Source organism: Myotis nattereri (genome assembly GCF_964212035.1).
Source record: "Myotis nattereri genome assembly, chromosome: 7".
Taxonomy (NCBI): domain Eukaryota; kingdom Metazoa; phylum Chordata; class Mammalia; order Chiroptera; family Vespertilionidae; genus Myotis; species Myotis nattereri.
In genome coordinates, this window is record NC_138082.1 from 20,178,651 (window position 1) to 20,201,481 (window position 22,831).

At 41.3% G+C, this 22,831-nt stretch overlaps 2 protein-coding genes across 3 annotated transcripts in view; both read left to right on the forward strand.

Annotated features, from left to right (window-relative positions):
• Positions 1 to 376: 376 nt before the first annotated feature.
• Positions 377 to 2,101, forward strand: TMEM169 (transmembrane protein 169; the record flags this gene model as incomplete). The annotated part of the gene is made up of 2 exons (XM_081095463.1): positions 377 to 647; positions 1,479 to 2,101. The coding sequence occupies 2 exons, from the start codon at positions 377 to 379 to the stop codon at positions 2,099 to 2,101; spliced, it is 894 nt and encodes a 297-aa protein (XP_080951589.1).
• A 5,613-nt stretch (positions 2,102 to 7,714) lies between these two features.
• The window catches only part of XRCC5 (X-ray repair cross complementing 5), an 81,801-nt gene continuing 66,684 nt past the window's right edge, over positions 7,715 to 22,831 (forward strand). Inside the window, exons 1-8 of one of the 2 annotated variants that reach the window (XM_081095419.1) lie at positions 7,715 to 7,806; positions 11,913 to 12,026; positions 13,766 to 13,949; positions 14,860 to 14,908; positions 15,837 to 15,959; positions 19,381 to 19,572; positions 20,964 to 21,078; positions 21,761 to 21,899. In XM_081095419.1, coding sequence (XP_080951545.1) covers positions 7,786 to 7,806; positions 11,913 to 12,026; positions 13,766 to 13,949; positions 14,860 to 14,908; positions 15,837 to 15,959; positions 19,381 to 19,572; positions 20,964 to 21,078; positions 21,761 to 21,899 — 937 coding nt within the window. In that variant the 5' untranslated portion in view covers positions 7,715 to 7,785. Of the gene's footprint in view, positions 7,968 to 11,912; positions 12,027 to 13,765; positions 13,950 to 14,859; positions 14,909 to 15,836; positions 15,960 to 19,380; positions 19,573 to 20,963; positions 21,079 to 21,760; positions 21,900 to 22,831 lie in introns of both variants that reach the window. The other variant, XM_081095420.1, reaches the window with a different exon arrangement.

Consider the following 22,831-nt stretch of genomic DNA (forward strand, 5'->3'; position numbering starts at 1 on the left):
TCTGCAGGAAGCAGGTGATGGATGATTCTCATCATTGATGTTTCTATCTTTCCCTCTTCCTTTCTCTCTGAAATCAATAAAAATAGATTTAAATTCTTGTTTAAATGCAGAAATAACGTGTTATGAGAAGTAAAGTGAAATAAAGTGTTATGAGACGTAAAAGGAGGTGAAGACTTGCCAAGTTGAGGATCATTTCCCAAATTCATTTTCAGCTCACCCCTGTTGATGGCTCTGCTTTCCTATCTTTCAAGTTGCACTCATCATTGGGCTATCTTTGCATAGCCCCATCCAGGAAGAAGCTCTGGGATGTGTGGATTGTAAATTTGGCCAAGCAAGTTGGACTCTTCACAAGGAATAACCAGACGTGAGGACTAGAATGGAAGAGTTGGCACCAGTGGAAAGTCAGGGCCAGCTTCCAAGCCCACACCATGGCTCTCTGAGGAAGGCCGTGGCAGCTGCCCTGGCCCTGGATGGGGAATCCACAATGGGCCGCAGGAAAAAGAAGAGGAAGGAGTCCCGCCCAGAATCTATTATCATCTACCGGTCAGAGAGTGAGAAAGTGGATGAGGAGCCTGGGGAATCAGAAGGTGGAGACCAGCCTAAAGAGGAGGAAGGAGCCGACTTCCTAGACTATCCTGCCGATGATGGTAAGTCTCTCTGGGGCCACTTGCTTAAAGCCATGGGAAGGAAACCAAATGAGGATCCTCCAGAAAACAGACAGGCATTTGATCACTGACCTATTTCTTCTTGTTGATACATTTCTTCTCACAAAGTTGCAGTCTTCATTTAATGAATTGACAATATTTATTGAGTACTTATTATGTTCTCTTCTAGGTAATATGGAGGAGATCTCACCCTTTTGGAACTTCTAGTGTAATGAAAGAGACAAGGGATGTCCACAGGCTTGTGAGGAGGCCCCCTCTCAGAGAAGCATAGTAGTTGATACTAATAAGCAATATTTTCACAGTACTTGTAAGCTGGAAATAAGAACACTATAAAGTGGTGTCTGTAGTAAGTTCCTCACACTCTTCCAATCACAGAGATTGTGTCAAGATTGAGGCCCAGAAAGTGGAGAAGGAACATGAAAAACAATTCAGTCCACCATTGAATCACTGTCTTCAGTGCCATAACAGATGCTATAAAACTGGACACTAGCCCTGGCCGGTATGGCTCAGTTGGTTGGTTGGAGCATTGTCCCGTGCACCGGGAGGTTGCTGGTTTGATTCCCGATTGGGGCACATACCTAGACTGTGGGATCCATCCCTGGTCAGGGCACATACGGGAGGCAACTGATTAATGTTTCTCTCCCACATCAATGTTTCTCTCTCTCTTCCTCTCCCTCCCCCTCTCTCTAAAATCAATAAAACATTTTTTTTAAAAAGTAGACACTGTTGTCATCAGCCACAGCCTCAGGGGACAACACTGTGATGAAATGTCCACTCTTCTGATCTTGACTTCACCTCTTTTATGCCTTGCAGGTATGTGGAACATGCCTTTGGACAGCCGCTATGTCACATTAACTGGGACCATCACACGAGGGAAGAAAAAGGGCCAGATGGTGGACATCCATGTCACTTTGACAGAAAAGGAGCTGCAGGAATTGACCAAGCCTAAAGAATCATTGATAGAAACAACCCCTGAAGGCAGAAAGGTCTGCCAGATGTCGGCAGACCGTGGGCCCCACGTGGTCCTCTGGACACTGGTCTGCCTGCCTGTGGTTTTTATCCTCTCCTTTGTTGTCTCTTTCTACTATGGCACTATCACTTGGTACAACATCTTTCTTGTGTACAATGAGGAGAGGACCTTCTGGCATAAGATCTCATGTTGCCCCTGCCTCATTCTCTTCTACCCAGTGCTCATCATGGCCATGGCCTCTTCCCTGGGCCTCTATGCTGCTGTGGTTCAGCTCTCGTGGTCCTGGGGAGCATGGTGGCAAGCTGCCCGGGACATGGAGAAAGGCTTCTGTGGCTGGCTTTGCAGCAAGCTGGGTCTGGAGGACTGTTCTCCCTACAGCATTGTGGAGTTGCTTGAATATGATAATATTTCAGGCAATCTCTCCAACAAGGACCCCACCCAGGAAGTAGAAACTTCCACTGTCTAAACTTCGAACACCTTATTTCCTCTTCTGGTCCCTGTAGCCTGTATATCATCTTCCAATTTCCCTCCCCTCACAGTGCTTCCGGAAAAGTCTAGCCCACACTGATCTGCCCTACTATTTTGATGATTCTAGGAGAGCAGGGAACAAAAAAGCAATTTATACAAAAGTTGGCCATACAATGGACAAACTCTTCTTCATCTCCTGTCCTAAAATGACCATTCATCTGGGACAAGGAGCTCAGTTTTATGTCAGTTCTGGTGCTTGAAGGTGTTACTGGTGCTTGGAACTCAGGGGAATATGTGAATAAGTGTGACAGGGAGAATAAGGAGGCTCTGAGGGACCAATAAAATAATAGGGGTTGAGTGAAACATTTAGGAAGCAGGTTTACCACAGTATAGCAGAATGTAAAGATTTGTATGCATCACTTAGAGTTTTATTTAGCTGCATATAATTGGTATCCCAAAATATGAGTGGTTTAAACAAGATAGAAGTTTACTTCTTTCTTCTATAGAAGAAGTCAGGAGGCAGACCATCAGGGGACCTGATAGAGTTACTTGGATCCAGGCTTCTTTTATTCCCCTACCGTTGGTGAAATATGACCCTCATAACCTTTATCTTCCACACCCCCGTGCTGAGGACATCTGCAGTCATTTCATCCATGTTTCTGGCAGAATAGAGGAAGGGGCAAAGAAAAGCATATTTTCTGTGCTCAAGGAGGCTTCCCAAAGTTCTCACTCAATACTTCTTATATCTCATTGGCTAGACCTTCATCACATGATCTAACAAGCAAAATAGGCTGCAAGATGTAGTCTTTTCACAGTTATATGCTAGGCTAAATATGGGGGTTATGCAAATTTAAGAGGAATAAAGAAGAATGGCTATTTTGATTGGCAAGTAAGAATATCAATAATTATTTAAATATTTTCAGACCCCAAACTGCTAATATAGTTTTATTTATTTATTTATTTAGGCCTAAATCTTAGAGATTTTATATATAGATACTAGCTATATATACTATGTATAAGCTATATATAGATATTAGTATCTTGTACTTTGCAATTAAATGACTGTAATGTCATGTGGTTTCAGGGTTCTTTTTAGAAGCAAAGAGTAAACAGTTGAGTACAACTGTATAACAGTAGTGTACCTTTTTTCCTGGTAGTGAAGGTGGGACTGGGTGGTAATATTTAATTTATTCTAAGATTAAAGACTGTGCAGGGAGGGATTGCATCTGTCATTTCCCACTGCCTCCCCTCAACCCCCCAACAGGGATTGGTAGCCCTAAGCAGGAAGAAGATAGAGTTATATTTCTGTTGTTTGGAAAAACCTCACTCAGAGCCTCACTCACTCATACCTTTCTGGAGTTTAACAACAAACACAATCTTTGTTGAGCTGGAAGACTGTCTTCCTGGTCACCAGGGAGTGTAAAGCAGATTAATCTAGATTGATTTTAAACTTAAAACCAAATTCATTCTTGAAGGTGTATTTCTAATTTTTTTTTTAAATTGAATCATCACAGATCAAGAAGTTTTTGGAGGTTTGGGGCCTTACAAGAATAGCTGGTACTTGTTTCTTATCCATGTCTCAGGAAGAAGTTGAAAGAACTTCTGTGAAGCAAACCAGACTGGTTGGGCATGATCTCCCACAGAAGGCCAGGGACATTTGTTTAACGTATGGTGCTGAAATCCACCTTCAGAAGATATCCCACAATTATTATTATGATTATTTAATCTTCACCCGAGGATATTTTTATTGACTTTAGAGACAGAAGAGGCAGAGAGAGAAACATCGATATGAGAGAAAAACATCCATCTGCCGCCTCTTGTACGTGCCCCAACTAGAATTGAACCCACAACCTAGGTATGTGCTCTGCCTTGGAATTAAACCTGCAATCTTTTGAACCTCCAACCAACTGAGCCACCCAGTCAGGGCAACACCCACCTTTTAAATAACTATTATTAGTTTGACAAAAACAAAATTCTGTTCAACATTTTTGAAGACAAACTTGGTGCTCATTGGTGCTTTTGTAACCATAATTTAATATCACCAATCTAGTGATTAAAGTTATGTATTCTGTAACAAATCAAAGTATATGTGCTTTCACCTCTGGCCAAGTTCTCATTACACTGGAATAGCCTATTTTGGGTGTAAGGAATGCTAATGCTGCAATAAGACTGAGGATGTCTGCTGCCATACAATGAGGGATGACTCTGACCTTCAGGGATTCCTGCTCCAGAATATTTGCTGATCTTCAATTGTAAAACCAGGATGATGCACCCAGACCATCACTTGACCAGTTTTAAGATTCTTAACGGAATGGACTATGCTGGTCTGCACGTAAAAAACTTTTCAAACTCCTCCCCTTACTCTTTTTGTTCTGTTTTCCTTTCCCTTCTTATAAAAACCCCTTCCTGCGCTGAGATGCTACAATTGTTTTTAAGGACAAGAGTCCACCATATTCTCAGGTTGCTGGCACCTGAATAAACCTCTTTCCTTATTTACTGTACCTATCTCATGAGTATTGGCTTTCATGGTGGCAGGCAACCGAGCTTGTGGGTTGTTTCCTCAGTTTCACTTTTGCAGAGATGTAAACAATTGAAATGAAAACAAAATAAAATATAAATAAAATGTGCTCACTTTGTTTCTGAGTTTCTCCCAAACTGCTTTGAGAGCAACAATTTGCAGAAAAAGAGTAACTATGGTGGCTGTTCTATTTCTATATATAAAAGCCTAAGTGACTGTTAAGACTGGTTAACAGGTCACTATGACATGCACTGACCACCAGGGGGCAGATACTTGACACAAGAGCTGCCCTGTGGTGGTCAGTATACTCCCACAGCCAACCTCCTGCGGTCCATCCCCCAGACTGGGAGAGATGGCCCTAATTGGCCCCAATTGCTGGCCAGGCCGAGGGACCCTACTCATGCACGTATTCATGCATGGGGCCTCTAGTCTATATATATAAAAAAGTGTAATATGCAAATTGACCTGACAGCGAAACAAGGTTGGCTATGATACACACTGACTACCAAGGGGCAGACGCTCAATGCAGGAGCTGCCCCGAGCCCACAGGCTCTGATCGCCCACTGGGGAACAGGGAAGTGGGGGTGGGTGGCGGCAGGTGCAGGTGGCCCCAGGGCCCCGATCACCCTGTCAGTTGCCCCACACACACAGAGGGCGACCAGCGACCAGCGGTGGTGGGGGTTGGGGCTAGCTGCTGGCAGCTGGGGAAGATTAGCCCTGATTGCAGGCCAGGCCTAGGGACCCTACCCATGCACAAATTTTGTGCACCAGGCCTCTAGTATCCTATATAATAAAGAGATAATATGCAAATGGTTGTCACGCCCTCACATCATCATGCCCTCATGCCTTCATGCCTTAATTGCTCAGACACTCAACACCGGGGAGAGAGGAATGGGGACCAGCCAGGCACACATGAGCTTGCGAGAGAGGAATGGGGACCAGCCAGGCTGCAGCCTCAAAGAGGGACAAGCCACCTGCCCCACGGTCCTGGGAGCCAGCACCTGTGGCTATGGCCCAGGAGAGGGACAAGCTGCCTGCCCCACGGTCCCGGACACCTGTGGCTGTGGCCCGGGCAAAGCCGGCCCAGGTCCTGGGTGCCTGCGGCCAGCCAGAGGGAGGGAAGCCCAGGTCCTGGGTGCAGGGCGAGGCAGAGGCGGTTAGGGGTGATCAGACAGGCAGAGCTGATTAGGGGCAATGAAGCAGGCAGGCAGAGGGGTTAGGAGCCATCAGACAGGCAAGCATGTAGGAGCTAGTGGTCCCAGATTGCGAGAGGCAGTCGGGCATCACCTGAGAGGTCCTGGATTGGAGAGGGTACAGGTTAGGCTGAGGGATCCCCCCATGGCCTGCATGAATTTTGTGCACCGGGCCTCTAGTATATACAATAATCTTAATCTGAACCCTTATGAATAGTACTCTTTCCATGTACTGTTACTGGTTGAACTTGGGCTGCCTATTCCTGTGTTCAATAACGAAAGCAAGGTTGAATCATATAAGGTGTTTATGGAGGAGGCCAGCCAACCAAGAAGACAGGGTGCTTACAAGCATTCAAATCCCATTTTACTGCAAGGTGCAAGGGACAGGATTATAAAGGGAAATAGGGCTAGGGTGAGATTGGAAATGGACATCAGCTATTGTCCTTTAGTCATCAGGCGATGAGATGATGTTGATGAGATGATGTTTTGACTTCTGGTGTGTCGGTCTGACCATGCTTATCAGTTCTGCTTGCTGGATTCACAGCTGAGTCACCTCCTCAATTGTTTCACACAGGCCTTGAAAAGGAAACTTAAGAAAAACTTAACCCCCTATTCACATATGAGGAACTTAACCCCATAAGTATATGTGTTCTAAGATTTAAAATAATACAATTATTTTTCAGATTAATTCAGGTGCTCTATCATATTATAAGTCCCCCTATCAGTACCACTAATTTATGGAGATTTTGTTTAGGTGGACTGTTTCCACAGACACATATTTACTTAAGCATATATTAGGAAGTTGCAAACACTTGTGCCACACTTTTCTGGGGTTAGGGAAATCAATGGCCAAGGCCAAAAATAGTTATAATTAGGGCAAGGGTAAGGAGGCCATAGTTTAATGGAGGAGAGTGGAGTGAGGATGAGGCCCAAGGGACACACCTAGATGAAGCTGACATGGCCCCCACCCTAGTTGGGATTGCCACCTAGTGGAAGAAATAGGCTTGTAAATGAAAATCATTTCAAAAGGGCTCTAAGAAGGTACCTAAATGCCTAGACTATTAGAAGGAAAACTTAACCAAATTGGGAGGCATGGCTTATGAGGGTCACCCAACTAACATTGTCATTCTCCTTGCATCCATTTTCCTCATTTGTGACTGTAACTCTCATGCATCTCTCTTCAAAACGTCCTTTTTTCCTCTACCAGCCATAGCCCATCAACCTCTTGTCCTCCCTCTTTCCACCCAATTGCATAGCATACAAATCTAAACAGATTATATATATAATTACATGAATAATATCTGCCTCTTCGCCCTTGTTAAGGGAGGCCTTTTGCCAGTGAAAGAAGTGCTTAACGCCCATATCCATTCTCAGCACCACAACTGCCTCGCCGCCTGGAAGTGGGTGATTCTAAAGACGCTTCTAAGGATGGCGAATGCAAACAAACACAGGTACTAGAATCTCTGATTCCTCCCAGGAAGCAAATCTGTACTGGAAGGTGTGTGGGTGTGAGACAGGGGAAGGGGAGAGAAAGGAGAAAGGAAGGAGAGAGAAGGAGACAAACAGAGAGACTATAGAGAAAATAAAATTATGGACATAAAGCATGCACATTTCCTCCACCGTGGTGGGTCTCCAGTCATTCTACTTATGGGTCATATAAAAAGTTTAAAAAATAATATTTGAGTTTGCAAAGAACTCCTTGCGTTTGAATAAATGAATCTTTCGGATAAGTGGTTTGTATTTAGACACTTGGGCAGGCAACTCAAGGACCCCAAGCGCCTCCGCACCAGGGAGGCACCCAGGGAATCTGCGCATGCTCAGAGGCCGGCGCACAGCGTCCCCGCCCCTCCCAGTCTCCCAGTCTCCCAGCCGCTCTTCCGGTTCACCTGGTTCCGAGTCCGCGGGAACCGAGTTTCGGCGCTGCAGGTTCCCGCCCGGAAAAGGCGACCGGGGCTCCTGCGGAGCGGCAACATGGCGCGGTCGGGGAACAAGGTAGAGGAAACGTGGGCTTGCGCATAGCCCGTGCTGACGATGGAAAGGGTGTTTCCGAAGCAGGAATCATGGGATGACGGCGGTGCCAGGGAGTGAGGGAAGAGGGGAGATCGTGGTGGTTCGTGGGCTGGATCAGCACGGCCTGCACCGAGGGATGCAATGTGAGAAAAGCTGGAGATTCGGAGTCCTAAGACCTGCATTTGAGCCTTGCCTACTGCCCACCCCTCCTCTGCCCTCCCATCCTCTCACCTCCTTTCCACCTGCTCACCATCCCACCTCCCTCCGGTGTCGGCTACTCCTCTCTACCCCTCGATCCCAGTCCACCCCTAACCCTCCTTCATTCCTTCCGAGCCCGAGCTTTTTAAATCCGTATGAGAATGGCCGTTAGCCGTGGTAAGCACCTACTCCACAGGCTTGTACAACTTCAAAGAGGTGCTGTGAGTAAAACAACTGGAATAGAAGGTGCCCTATTATTGCCTCTAATAATCTAATTTTCTCTGTGCGAGACACTGATCTAAATGCTTCATTCCTATCTCGTTTAATCTTAACAAGCCCATGACGTGGAAACTATTAACCCCAGTTTGCAGGCATGAACAATGATGAAGTGATCCATTAGCCCAGGTCACCCAGCCCATAATCGGTAAAACTCGGGTTCGAACCCAGGTGGCCTGGTTTCAGAGCCCTGGAGAGTTTCTGTGTTGCTAGGAATCTTGACCTTCAGTGTTCCAAATTAACAACAGATATTGAAATGAATTTTTAAGTCATTTCTTCAGTGTCGGTAGAGTGGTAGTTGTCTGGAAGGGTCACTAGAGGGAGATGTGTTCCAGGCAGTGGCTCACTCACCCAAAGGCAAGGCCCTGTCAGAGGCATCTGACACTGACACAGAGATAGGAGTTTGAGCAGCGGGTCCCTATACCCCCTCAATCTTCAGTTAAGACATGTTGACGAACACGATTAGGAATGTATGTGGCCACCCCCCTTTTCTGTATATCTTCTTTCAGCTGCTGAAAACTGCAGCTTTAGTGGCGCAGCTGTTTATGGCAGGTGGGCTTGCAGCAAAACTCGAACTGGATTGTTTCGGTGTAAAAATGAACCCAGTTGCTGTGCTGCCCAGTTTCTCGTTCCTGGTATTCTTACTGGCGCCAGAAAGGAATTTGAAATATTACATAGACAGTTCTGCTTCCCTGCAAGAAGTTCTATATTGTGAGACCCTTGGATGCCACCTTTTTTGGATACCTGACTCCTAGCAAAAGGCTTTCTCGTTTAAAAGTAGTTTTTATGAATGTGTATTAAATAAATGCAGCAACGTATTTTGGGACCCTTAAATTTTTAAATATTTTTGCGTTCAAGGCATTGAAACTATGGAATGTAATTTTTATTCTCAGAGGAATTTTGTAGTTTATTACCACCTTTTCTCCAACCATGCTATCTTTACTCCAGAAATCTTTAATGTTAGTGCATTAAGTTTACTATCCTATATAATAAAAACCTAATATGCTAAGTGTCCAGGGGATGTCAGAGAGCCGGTTTTGGCCCGATCCCACAGGCCCAGCAAGGGACCTCACTGGTGCATGAATTCATGCACCGGGCCTCTAGTTTATAATATAAACTAGGGAAAAACTTAAATAGTCTTTCTTTTCCAGTTGTTGCCTGTGCTCTAACCAAATCTAGAAATCATATATAACTTCCCGGATAGGAGCTCATACATGTTTTCCAGACACTTCTAGGGGCAGGAGATCACTGCTTCTGAAAACTGGTTCTTTTACTGATCACTTCTAAATGTTCCTTCTTCTTCCTTGTATGGAGTCAAACCAACCACCTAGTAACTTCCATCTGCTGCTCTTATCCCTCCCAAAGACCAATCCTTTTATAACACAGCTGTCAAATATTTGGGAGGAACTCTCATGTTCCCCTAAATCTTCTCATTTGGCTTAAATATCCATTTTATTTTCAAACTGTTCCTCAAATCACATGTTCTTCAGATCCTTCTTTTAACCTGCTCATTTCATGTTCAGTTTTAATAATCTTTCTCTAAGATGTGATGCTCCGAACTGCTCACGGTTTGTCAAATGTGGTCTGATCAGTACAAAGCACAGGTGAGACTGTCAAAGAATGTTAACTATGAAAAGACCTTAGGTCTCATTTAGTCCAATGCTGCTTTCTGCCTCTATGAATTAGTAGTGAGTTTAAGTGGGAATGGTGAAGTGGGAGTCCTTGGGAATCCAAGAACTCAGAGCTAATCTATATATATAAAAGACTAATATGCTAAGTGTCCAACCGTCAGGGTAGTGACATCACATAGCAACGCCCAGCTTCCTCTCCGTAGCGACTATCCTCATAGTTTCTTCAGCCCAGGAACACAACTTGCTTTATAGCTAGGTGCAAACATTTCACACTGTAACCAAATGTCTATGAAGCGTTTTCCCGTGCCTCATCTCATTTGATCCTCACAGAAGTCCTGGAGTAGGTAGATAGGAGACTCGGTGGAATTCTGTTTTCATTAGCCGGAAAATGGGGATTTAGAAAGCTTAGAAACTTGACCCAACTGAAAAGAAGTAAGAAATGGTGGACCTTGAAAATGACTTCAGGTTCTCTCACTGCACAGAATATAGTCAAACACTGCTGCAGTTAAATAGTTTACTCTTTGTTCTCCCGGTGTGATCTACAGTAATCTGCTTCCTGTTGATATTTACTGCTGGGTTGCTGACAGTTACCTGAAAGAGAAGTCGGGGTGCTTTACTGGGCTGGAAAAAGTTTAGCTAAATCAGAAAGCAGGTCTAATTAAGCCAATTTATTCTCTACATATAAAAGACTAAGTTGACTCATGCATGCGCAATACATAGAAAGCTCTCAATGGCGCCAACACACAGTGTTTCGATCTGTTGTGGATTGTGAATTTGGTTGACTCTTTTATTATAGAGAAAGGGCGAATAGCGATATTAAAATATTCTAACTAATTTTCTTTCAATGTGCATGAATTTGTGCACCGGGCCACTAGTTGATAATAAAGATGGAGACTGGATCTCAGGTCTCCAGATTGCTAATCCAGTCTTTTTTTCACCATAAGCCCTTTCTTTTCTTTACTTGGATTCAATAAGCCATTGACACAATCTAAAATATTTTGGAGGATGAAATTAGGGGGATGTAGTGCTATAGCCATGTCCTACTAGTGACTCATTTTATAATCCACTCTGAAATTATTAGTTGCTATTTGTTCAAGTCTTCAACTTATTCAGTTAAATTTTGGATGCCAAATATTGATTTTATGTGTATCCCTCTTAGTTTATGTTTTTCCTGTTTTCTTCATCTCCTACATACATGATTGCTATCTAATGACTGGATGTCTTTATGTGGTTCCCTCTATCTGTAACTCCCTTATTTACATGATTGACTCCTACTCATTCTTTAAGACTCACCCAAGTTTCATATCCAGGCAGCTTTTTATGCCTCTTTATCCCTCCTGCATCTCCTCCCTTGTGTGTACTTTAGTGCCCACTGCATATCGCTGTCATGGAACATTGTACTGGTATTGTTTGTTTATATGTCTTTGTCGGCTACTAGAATAGATTTGGTGTCTTGATCTTTATTTTAGATCCTCAGTTTTTAAACCAATGCAAAGTGTTGTGATCATTTTTGCATATATAAATTGTAGTAGTCACCTATTGCCACAAAATGCATTATGAAAAACTATGCCCTAGATTAGTGGTTTACAACAAAAGCCTGTGGGTCTGCAGATCAACTGCAGTTTTCTGATATATTTGGGGCTCAGCTGGTCTGAACTTAGCTCTAGCTTGCAGGTTGTTTGCAAACCTGCTTCCCCTCGGTGTATTCTTGGGCTCAGGCTAAAGGAGCAGCACCTGCCTGGAGCATACGCCTGCCTGACAGATACTTTCTAGCTTTTAGAAAATATTAGGACTATTTAAACTTTCTCTATAGTAAAATTTATGTCTTACATCTATTCTCTAAGTAGAACACTTCCTCTCCCTTCGTCATGCATCCCCTAAAGATCAGTACAGGTTATTCGGGTGAAATAAACAAAGGACATATCTCTTTTTTATTGGCTATTATTAACATTTTTCAAACATTCTTTGGGACCTTGTTTCCAGGCAGCTGTTGTGCTGTGTATGGATGTGGGCTTTGCCATGAGTAACTCCTTTCCTGGTGAAGAGTCTCCATTCGAACTGGCAAAGAAGGTGATGACCATGTTTGTGCAGCGACAGGTAAGAGTCAGATTGGCCTTGAACTTATAACTCATGTTCTAGCTGTTTATTGCCTCCACTTTAGTGATGCAAGATACCGGCCTGTTTACAGTGTCCAGCCTCAGTGTTTTCTGCAATCCGAAGAGTTTTCTTACATATGCTCCTATGCAAGTTCAACTATCATTAGAGCCTGATAGTTTTTCCTTCTCTTATTTTTGGTCCCTCCACTGAATATTACAGTTTTTCCCAGACACAAGAGGCAATGTCGAGTCATGTTTAAAAGTAGTCTCTAGAGCCAGATGGCCTAGGTTTGAATCCTGGCTCTAACATGTCATTTACTTATCTCATGATCTTGAACAAGGCCTTCAACTACCTTGTGCCTATTCCAGTTACCTTTTGCTGGTAACATGCTATCTCTATTTTAAACAGGTCTCAAGAGAGTCCCTTGGAACTATGAGAGATGATTTTTTAAAAGATATCATATCATTTAAGTATGTCCCACTGGTGTGCTGGACATGTTTGAACCCCAGCAGCTGGGACCTTTTCTGCATGTACAACTAGGGATTATAACGAGTTGTGAAGAGACTGGGGAATTTAACAGACCAAGCAAAAATGAAGAATGCCAGAATTTCATTTTCTCCCCATGCAGCTTTCTCCCAGTTGATATAAAAGGTTTAATCATAGATGGGAACAAGACTGCCTATTGTGTCAGATACTGTTTTTGTTTTGTTTTGTTTGATTATGAAATGTTTCATAAAAGAGGCAGATGCAGAGAATAGTATAATGGGAACATATTTTCCCATTGTCTAGCAATATACAACCCTAAAGTTTTGCCATGTTTCTTTTTCTTTTTTTCTTAAAAAATAAAATATTACAGATAAATGGGAAGCCCCTTGTGTATCCCTTTCCAATCCTCTTCTTTCCTCTTTTCCCCCCTCTTTTTCTCAGAATTTGTGTGGTTATTGTGCTTATTTTATACTTTTGGACATAAGTATATTCATAAATAATACTTAGTGTTTTGTGCAGTTCTCAAAACTATGTGATGTTATTATATGGTGCATGTAATTTTTTTTATCAACCTTACGTTTTTGAGATTTCTTCCTGTTGATAAACATTGCACAAATTTTTTGTTTTTTTACTAGGTGGTAATATTCCATTGTATAAATATTCTGCGATGTTTTTTTGCCTCCTCCTGTTGAAGGACGGTTCGCTTGTTTCCAGTGTTGCCCTGTTTGTTATAAACAGTGCTGAAGTGAATTTTCTTGCTCATTGTGTCCTTGTGTACATGCTTAAGAATTTCTCTATGGTATTTACACCTGTAAGTGAAATTCCTGGGCTATAGGATATGAACCATCAAACATTTTTTTTTTAATCTCTGGAAAATTTAAACCTTGAATAGTTATTCCAGAAAGACAGACTAAAATCTTTTCAAATTATCCGTAATTAGTTTTCATTCAGAATTAGAGTTTGATTTTGCTAGAATTCTTCAAGAGCAGTTACCACCCTATTTCCCCACCCTAAATTGTGCTGAAATGAAGGGTGGTACCTATATAGTTCATGAAAAAGTCTGCTTAGAACCTAGGAAATTGTCTTTATCCCATGGGCCATCCAGCCCAACATACTGTTGTTGACAGTGGTCCCAGGAACCTGCCATAGGGAAGCATGGTTGTCTCTCTCCCTGAAGGATAGGTATCTAGGTTATACTATATGGCTTCCAGGTGATACTGTATGGTTTTCAACCTTCTAACATTCTTCTCTAGGTGTTTGCTGAGAGCAAAGATGAAATTGCATTAGTCCTTTTTGGTACAGATGGCACCGAGAATGCCCTTGCTTGTGAGGATCAGTATCAGAACATCACAGTGCACAGACACCTGATGCTACCAGATTTTAACTTGCTGGAAGACATTGAAAGCAAAATCCAACCAGGTTCTCAACAAGCTGACTGTATCCTTTTTCAGCCAAAGAAGACTTAAGAAATTTCCTTTAATCTGTGGAATCATAATTTAGTTCGGTGAGGTTCTCTGAGTCCCAGCTCTGACTATAATGACATTTTTGGCTCTGAGGACATGGAGGTGATGTGTGTTAGGATTTAATGGGAAATTAATCGGATTGGGTTGGGTGCCTGGATTCCAGGCCCTCCAGAATAGAATCTTGCTCCTTCTTTGTACTAGTGATATTGAGAGGGTGGGAGGCATAGGAAGGGGAAGATACGAAGGGTATACGTGTGTATCAACGATGTGCAGAGAGTTTGATAGTGGTGATGGTCAGAAATGTTTGGACATAGAGAAGGTATTTCTAGAAGAGTATAACATTAGCATTCTCCATGCTTTCTTGTATGGAGGATATTTCTGTGCCAAAAATCAGACTGATAGCCAAATTGTGAGACTTACATAGGTGCCCTAATTTAAAGGGGTTACTCTTATTTTTCTAACAATACTGCCTTCCTGATCACTAGGAGGTGCTGCTGTGCTGGGAGTAACTTACAAATGCTACATTATGGCTCACTTAATTTTTAAGAGTGGACTGTTAATCACAAAAATTGGGTTCTAGTCATTGTAAAATGGCATCATAATTTTTGGTTAAATGAGTGAAATATGTTAGATTACCTTTTGGGTTATTTTATTTCTCATAGTTATATGTTTCAAGATATATAGTATGAAACATAGCAAATGCGAGTATATTATTAGTGAAATAAACTTTGGAAGAAGGGTCATTGGGCAAGTACTTTTAAATCATCACACAGTCAACCTAGTGTCTACAGTTTCCAACACTATGGACTTTATTGGAAAAAAAATTGCATGTTCTTGGAATAAAGGGACTGTTTGGTCAGATCTTCTGCCCTTAACTAGCTGAGTCCTGGATGCACTCATTGTGTGCATGGATGTGATTCAACAAGAAACTGTGTAAGTGTCTCAACTGGAGAGAGTTGGAAATGAGTCTTTCTGCAAAAATTGTATGGCTTGATATATTCAGTGCACTATGTGATTCATTGTTAATCAAATGGCATGTTTGTGTGGCTAAGGAAACATTTGATAGAATTCAGTGGTTGAGTTCAAACTCTTATAAAAGTTTAAAAGGAGGAGGGAATATATTGGGAAGGAATTTCTCTGGGAGGAATAAAAGTTTGGCTTATTACAGGTTCCTTCCTATTTGACTTAGCTAATTACCTGGAATTTTTAAAAATACTAAGTAGTGTGGTCCATATGTTATTGAAATTAGATGCATAGTAACTCTGGCCAATTTTCTAATTCATTATTTTTTAATTACTGTGCTTTTAAAATATGTGTCTTTGACTACACATACACAAACACATCCCTTGACTTTTAGGAATAATGATTTGCATAAAAATCTCAGGCCTAAATTTGTATTGTAATTTCTCAATCTTTATACATTCTTTGCAAAATCTTGCCATAGCCCTGTGAGAGGAGTCAGACCAGGGTGTTTGGCAACTGAACCCTTACAAGGCTGATGTTGTAGTACTGACCTTCTGCCTATCTGAGGCTGGAAGGGGCTGCTTTTTAATCACAATGACCACATCTTTACCTGAAGATAGAGTTATGAAATGAGGGACATAATTCCAAAATACTAAGAAATTTTGAAATGCTATGTTGTTAAAAGTATGAGCTATAACTAGGTGACTAGATGTTTGGTAGAAACTTAACTGAGTATCAGCAATACGTGGACTTCTATAAGGAAGGTAATTACATTTGTTAACTGTACCTAGATTCATTCCTTAGTCTCTTTCTGCTTAGTAAACAAGTAAAGTGCATTTGAATCTGTAGGAACTAATTCAGGAGGAGGATTTCTTAATGTGACAACTCTCTCTTGTAGAGGAAAGAAGTTTGAGAAGAGGCATATTGAAGTGTTCACTGACCTCAGCAGCCCATTCAGCAAAGATCAGCTGGATACTATAATTCATAACCTGAAGAAATCCAATATCTCCCTGCAATTCTTGTAAGACTGTAAGAATAATGCTTGTAGACAAACTCTGTGCTCTCACATGTAACGAGTGGGCCTCGTTACAGAGCGCTTGGTTCCCAGGAGCCTTTGCTCTGCTCTGGGTTGGGATCTGTCAGATGATTGGCCTCAGCAAATATCCACGGATTACTTTCTACGCTCCAGGAACGCTTCTGAGCTTGGGTGATAAATGATGAAAGTCACAGTGAAACAGGAATCTAGCTTAATAGCAGATTGTTCATTACTCTTAGACTCAAAGAATTGATGAATTAAAGGAAAATTTTGAGCATATTCAGTCCATCTCTTGCCTACTTAGAGTATTTGACCCAAACGATGAATGACCAGATTGATGGAGTTCTTTCTTAAACAGCTCAAGAGAATGGTTCCTTACAGTAGATATTTTGGGGGTAGAGAGAAATGTCAACTTGAGAATCATTTTAAACATACATAATGCTGATTTTTAACTGTTTTCAGATCTAAAGGATACACACATGTATCTAAAAATAATTTGCTTATGTGCATTTAGAGATGAGCTATATGAATAGAGAGGGGAAATGTATTTCACAGTTTGTTGGGGAGAGAGTCCCTCCCCAGAAACTTGAATTTCCCCTCTAGGCATTTCCATTCGTTATCTTCTATGAAAGTTCTTTGACTGCACTAATCCTTCCTGCTGTGTCTGTAGCCTATTTTTTCTTGTCCTATTTTTGGTGGAAGCAGAGTGATATTACAGGATGTTGAATTATTAGGCTTCTGGGGACACTCCTTTTTTCAGACTGAGAGCTATCCTGAGCAGTCTCCAGCTCAGAGTGGTAAGCCTTTGGCTTTAAAATGCCTGCCATGGGGAATTAAGCACCTCCTTGCATGTATGTACCTCTTAGAACTGTTGAGGGGCATCTCCTTTCTGTAGAAAAGTAGTTCAGAATAACCCATCATACTGGAACTTGTTAAAACGGTACCTCACAGAAATTAAGAGTTTTTAAAGTGACACTTCTCTTATTGAATTGAGATTTTTTTCCCAGCACTTCAAAAGCCCAGCTTGGCTTCTGTTCCCTGTTCATAATCTCAGGATGCCTTTACATGGCTGAAGTATACTGCACTTGTATTTATTTTTCTTTTTATTGAATTTATTGGGGTAACACTCGTTAAGAAAATTATACAGCTTTCAGGTACACAATTCCAAACACAATTCTGTACACTGTATTGTCCGTTCACCACCCCACGTCAAGTCTCCTTCCATCACCATTTATTCCCCTTATACCCTCATTCACCTCTCCTCACTCCCCCTCTCCCCAGCAATCACATTTGTTTCCATGAGTTTTCTCTCTCTCTCTTTTTTTTTAAAATATCTTTATTGATTTCAGAGAGGAAGGGAGAGGGAGAGATAGGAACATCAACGATGAGAGAGAATCATTGATTGGCTGCCTCCTGCAGTCCCTCTCACTGGGAATCGAACCCACAACCCTGGCATGTGCCTTGACTGGGAATCGAACCATGACCTCGTGGTTCATAGGTTGACGCTCAACCACTGAGCCGTACTGGCTGGGCTCTTTTTTTTTCTTTTTCCTTTTTTGCTCAATCCCTCCACCCCCAACCCAATCCCTCAGTGCCCTCCTCTGACAGCTATCATCCTGCCTTCTCTGTCTGTGAGTCTGTCATCTGTCTTTATTTTGCTTGTTGGTTCATTTTGTTCATCAGATTCCACATATGAATGAAATCATTTGGTGCTTGTCTTTCTCTGACTTACTCCGCATGAGCAGTACTGTAAAGCATGCTGAAGAGGGAAACAGCCAGCCTTTTCTTCTACTTGCTCACGGTTTGACCAGTTGTATTTGTGTGTGCGTGCGTGTGTGCGCGCGCGCGTGTGTGTGTGTGTGTGTGTGGTGGTAGTTTCTTCCTGTGCTACAAACCTCCAGCATATGAAGTAAAATTTTGGTTTTATTATTTTGTGTATCCTGTGTTATTTGATTATTCTTGATGGACTGAAAAAATACAGGCAGGACAAAGAAGCATTGTGTTCTGAGCAGGACTGTTCCTTGGACCTTGTTTTTAGGTTCTTCTAACTACTGAGAAAGTTTATTTCTGGTTTATTGCAGGGTAGAAAGAACTGTTATTATAACTCTTTTTCCCGGGTAGCTTCCTGACCCTTCATTTTCCTATCATTCTTCCCTTTTTCCTGGTTGGTGTTATGGAAACAGCAGTAGCCTGATGCTAACTCTGTGTCCCACACTCTGCTCCCTGGGAGCTCTTTATCTGATAGGTAATACAGTATATGCAGATATGTCGCGCTATTATACATAGAAAAATTAAAACAGGAAGCCCTATTTTAATTATAGCAAATAAAATGATAGAGGTCTGATATCTAGATCAACCAGATTATATATATACTAGAGGCCCGTTGCACGAATTCATGCAATAGGCCTTCCTTCCCCTGGCTGCCGGTACCAGTTTTCCGCCGGCACTGGTTTTCCTCCAGCACTGGGGACCCAGGCCTTTGGTTCGGCCACAGCAGAGAAGCCAAGCCTCTTCAGTCTTCACTCTTCACTCCAGCCAGAGCCTTCAGTCTTCCCTCTGTGCCTGCGTATGCAAATTAACCACCATCTTTGTTGAGTTAATTTGCATAGTCGCTCTGATTGGCTGGTGGGTATAGTGGAGTGACACCAATTTGCATGTTTCTCTTTTATTAGTGTAGATATTTTAAATTTGAGAGTGATTCATATATATATATATATAATATTTGACTTGAGAGAGAGCAACATCAGTTGCCTTTTGGTACTGGAGTTGAGTAATGTGAGTTTGAGTGGTCCATGGGCAATGTGGACAACACCTGTCTGAGAGAGTGAAGCCAGCATAAAAGCAAATGAAAACTCAGTATGGAGATAGAGAGAGAGAGGTCAGATAACCTGCATGGTGTTTGAGACTAATCATCCTAGGGCCACCTGCAACCCTGCCTTTTCAATTATTTGGTCACTTAAGCCAATAAATTTCTTGTTTTTACCAAATCAAAGAGGCTTTGGCTACTTAAAACTGATAGAGCCCCAGCCGGGTAGTTCAATTGGTTAGAGCATTGTCCTGATGTGCCAAGGTTGCAGGTTTGATCCAAGGTCAGGGCACTTACAAGAATCACCAATGAATGCATAAATAAGTGGAACAACAAATAGATGCTTCTCTCTCTCCCTCTCTTCCTTTCTCTCTCTCTCTCTCTCTCTCTCTCTCTCTCTCTCTCTCTCAAATCAATAAATTAAAAAACCCTCATAGAATATTGGATAAGAGATAAGATGACAGATGAGAAATTTAAAGCTTGGAGAGGTTGACATACCCATTTTCTCATAGCTAGTGAGACAGAACCAGGACTGGGACCCAGTTCATTGCCTGGCTTCAGAGCCTGTGTTCTTAACTAATGCTGATCTTTTCCTGATAGTTTGCCTTTCCCAATTGGCAAGGAAGATGGAACTGGGGACAGAGGAGATGGCAACTTGCCCTTGGACAACCATGGGCCCTCCTTTCCTTTAAAAGGAATTACTGAGCAGCAAAAAGAAGGTATTCGGATGGTGAAAAGGGTGATGATGTCTTTAGAAGGTGAAGATGGGCTGGATGAAATTTATTCTTTCAGGTGAGAAGTGAAAACCTTGATTACAATTTTCAGTTGTAATATGTAAATTTCTCGTTTGATCATAGGGCTTCCTAATGTTTTCCTTTTTCTGGTCCACTCTTGAATAAGCAGTTCTTTAATAAATATTCTGATTTCATAAAAGAAATAGTATACCAGTCCCTAATCTTTTTTTTTTCATCTCTGGATAATGTCACATAATTCTCTTTACCTCTTTCTCGATGTATTTTTCATCTGTACCAAGGGGATCAATCATAGTCTAGACCACTGGTGGTCCATGAGGTCTGAAAGGTTGGTGACTGCTGATCTAGACTGTATGCTTTGAATGTGTTTGGTCATTAATTTCTTTGTTCCTTATTTTAGTGAATACCACAAATTCCAGATATCACCTGTCATCTTCTCTGTTGTTTGGGGGTCAGATAAAAGTAGAATTGATCTGGATTTATGTTCACATGAAGTAACACTTTACATTGTTTTGCTACCCCTCAAGTTCTCCCCTCTCTCCCCAGTAAGAAACCTAGAGTTTTCTATCTGCTTTGCCTTAAAACTAAAATATGGACTTCGAAGTTCCTTTATCCCCTGGAGAGTCTTTATTTAACTCTCTCCATTCTGTACAGATACATGTGCCTTTTATTTGGGAGAATTGGAATTAAATAAGAATTGTAGAGTTGTGATATTATAGGGTGGTGCCCACTCCATGAAACCCTAGAGAGGAGTTCTTATCCTCAGGTCTGTGGTTTTCAGGGAGTTTGATGAACCCTTCCTATTGTGTGAAAACTTATTTATGAATGTGCTTTTATCATAGCCTCAAAATGTCCTTGGCCCTGAAAAAAAATGTTAAGAACAACTGGCTGAGTTGAAAAAAAAAAAGATTGAATAGAGCAGTGGTTCTCAACCTTCGTAATGCCGCGACCCTTTAATAGAGTTCCTCATGTAGTGGTGACCCCCAATTTGATTGTTACAAATTGAACATAATTAAAGCATAGTGATTCATCACAAAAACAATATGTAATTATATATGTGTTTTCCAATGGTCTTAGGTGACCCCTGTGAAAGGGTCGTTCGGCCCCCAAAGGGGTCGCGATCCACAGGTTGAGAACCGTGGGAATAGAGGAAGATAGAGATACTTGTTTTTACCTGTCACTAAGCCAACTCAGGTGTACCTGGCTCTCTCCCAACTTGTGATCGCCACATTCCTGCCGTCCCCAGCTGTTCCTCCTCTCTTTATGATCGACAACAGTTCACTTCTCCTAGAAAACCAAGTGCATCCTTTCAGCACAATTAACATTTTAAAATTGTTGCTCTCATTGTATATATATTTATTTTTAACTTATCTTTATTGTTAAAAGTACTACAGATTGCCTTTTTTTTTTTTTTTTTTTTTTTCCATTAAGTGAGAGTCTGAGACAACTGTGTGTCTTTAAGAAAACTGAGAGGTCTTCCATGCCCTGGCCCTGTCAACTGACCATTGGCTCCAATTTGTCAATAAAGATTTTAGCTTATAAATCGGTAAGTAGTTGGTACACATATTTTTACAGAAATGTTACCTGGCAGACAAATATGCTTACATAAGGAACTGACAATTCGTGAGTGGGTTACTCAGTGCTGTAGTTACTACTTCTCTAGCTGCTCTCCCTATTTGTATCCTCTCTATCTTTTAGGAAAAGGCATGCTAGAAAAGGAAGCTTTATGAATTATCGCCGATGGAGATTGATTCCCTCCTTTTTCTTTCTCTCCATAATATTTAGTCATGAGTTCCAGGCCTTCCTTTCTCTGGAATGCATAAAGTTTTGTCATTATAGTATCTAGCTTTTGTTTTCTTTCAAATTTTCTTACTGATTTCTGGCTACTGATAGACGTCTCCCCTTTTTTAATGAAAACTGGGGTGACAAGATGTATGGTCCTCTTTTATTTTTTCGGTCTGAGGGTTTAATATAGAAAATGTTTGAATATATACTAATATTAATGTTTATCTGTGGTTTACCCTGAGGGAAAGATGAAATGTAGAAAGAATTATTAAGTAAACTAAAGTTTCCATAGTAGGTAAGAACCAACAAAGCAATTCAGCTAGATTAATTGTTCTGGATGATTTTCTGTAAGTAAAGAGTATATCAGAGTATGTCAATTGGAATCCTAGCTTTCTCTGCATTTATTTAATTATGTATTTCTTTATTTTTTTGTTTGAAACAAGATTCTACAGGAGAAAGTTAAAAAGTCTTGGATAGTTGTGGATGCAAGAACCCTAAAAAAGGAAGATGTACAAAAAGAAACCGTTTATTGCTTGAATGACGATGATGAAACTGAAGTTCCAAAAGAAGATACTATTCAAGGTATTACAGTAAGAGAATCCACTTTTGCTTAAAAGAGCTGTTCTTCAAAGTGATAGGAGGCAGGCTGGGATTTGTATTATTGTTGTTTAGAGATATTTCTCTGCGTTCTGGAGACACAGCTCTTTGAGGGGATTATGAGACGTAGATCCTTTAGCTCATCTGTTGGGTGTGAAGTAGGTTCCTAGGAGTGCACTTGAGTATTCCATCTCTCTGAGCTTTAAATGTCTCATGTGACAGAACTTAATTAATACTTGGCTTTGTTTTAAAGTTTGAAATTTAACTGGTTATATCAATGTGACCAAAGGAAGTTTTTTTATTTACTCTATTTCATTTCTTACTTCCATGATGATTATTTTTCTGAGTGCCAATTTAAGATTATTTTTAAGTGCTAGATGTGCTCCTTGAAGTAATTTAGGGCATAAGAAAAATTATTTGTGTTTATTGGATTGCTTTATGTTCGCTAGGATCTTTGAAGTTGTCCTTTTTATATTATACTCATTTGATCTGTATAGTGTATCTAGATGGCACCTCTATGCAGGGGGCTTAGAAACTAGCTAAGAGTGTCTGAATGTTCAGGAGTTAAGATTAGAAGTGCCAAATGATGTTTTAAGTTAGAAATCAGGTTTATATAGATTTCTTGCCAGACTATGTGCTGCACAGCATAGGTTTAGTTGGCAAACCTTGAAAAAAAATACCTTTCATCTGTGGTGCTGTGTTGCAGTGTTTGTGGATATTTGTATGTGTTGTAGGGGCAATAGGGGAAATTGGTTAAAGGTGGTAGTGGTGGTTATGGTTTCTTTCTTTCTCTTGGTGGATTATGTGTAGACTAATCAGTAGCCTACAAGCTCTACTAGTGTAGTGTAGTTAAGAACATGAGTTGTGGAGTCAGACCTAGGGTAGGATTATGGCTCCATCACTTGCAAATCATTTGA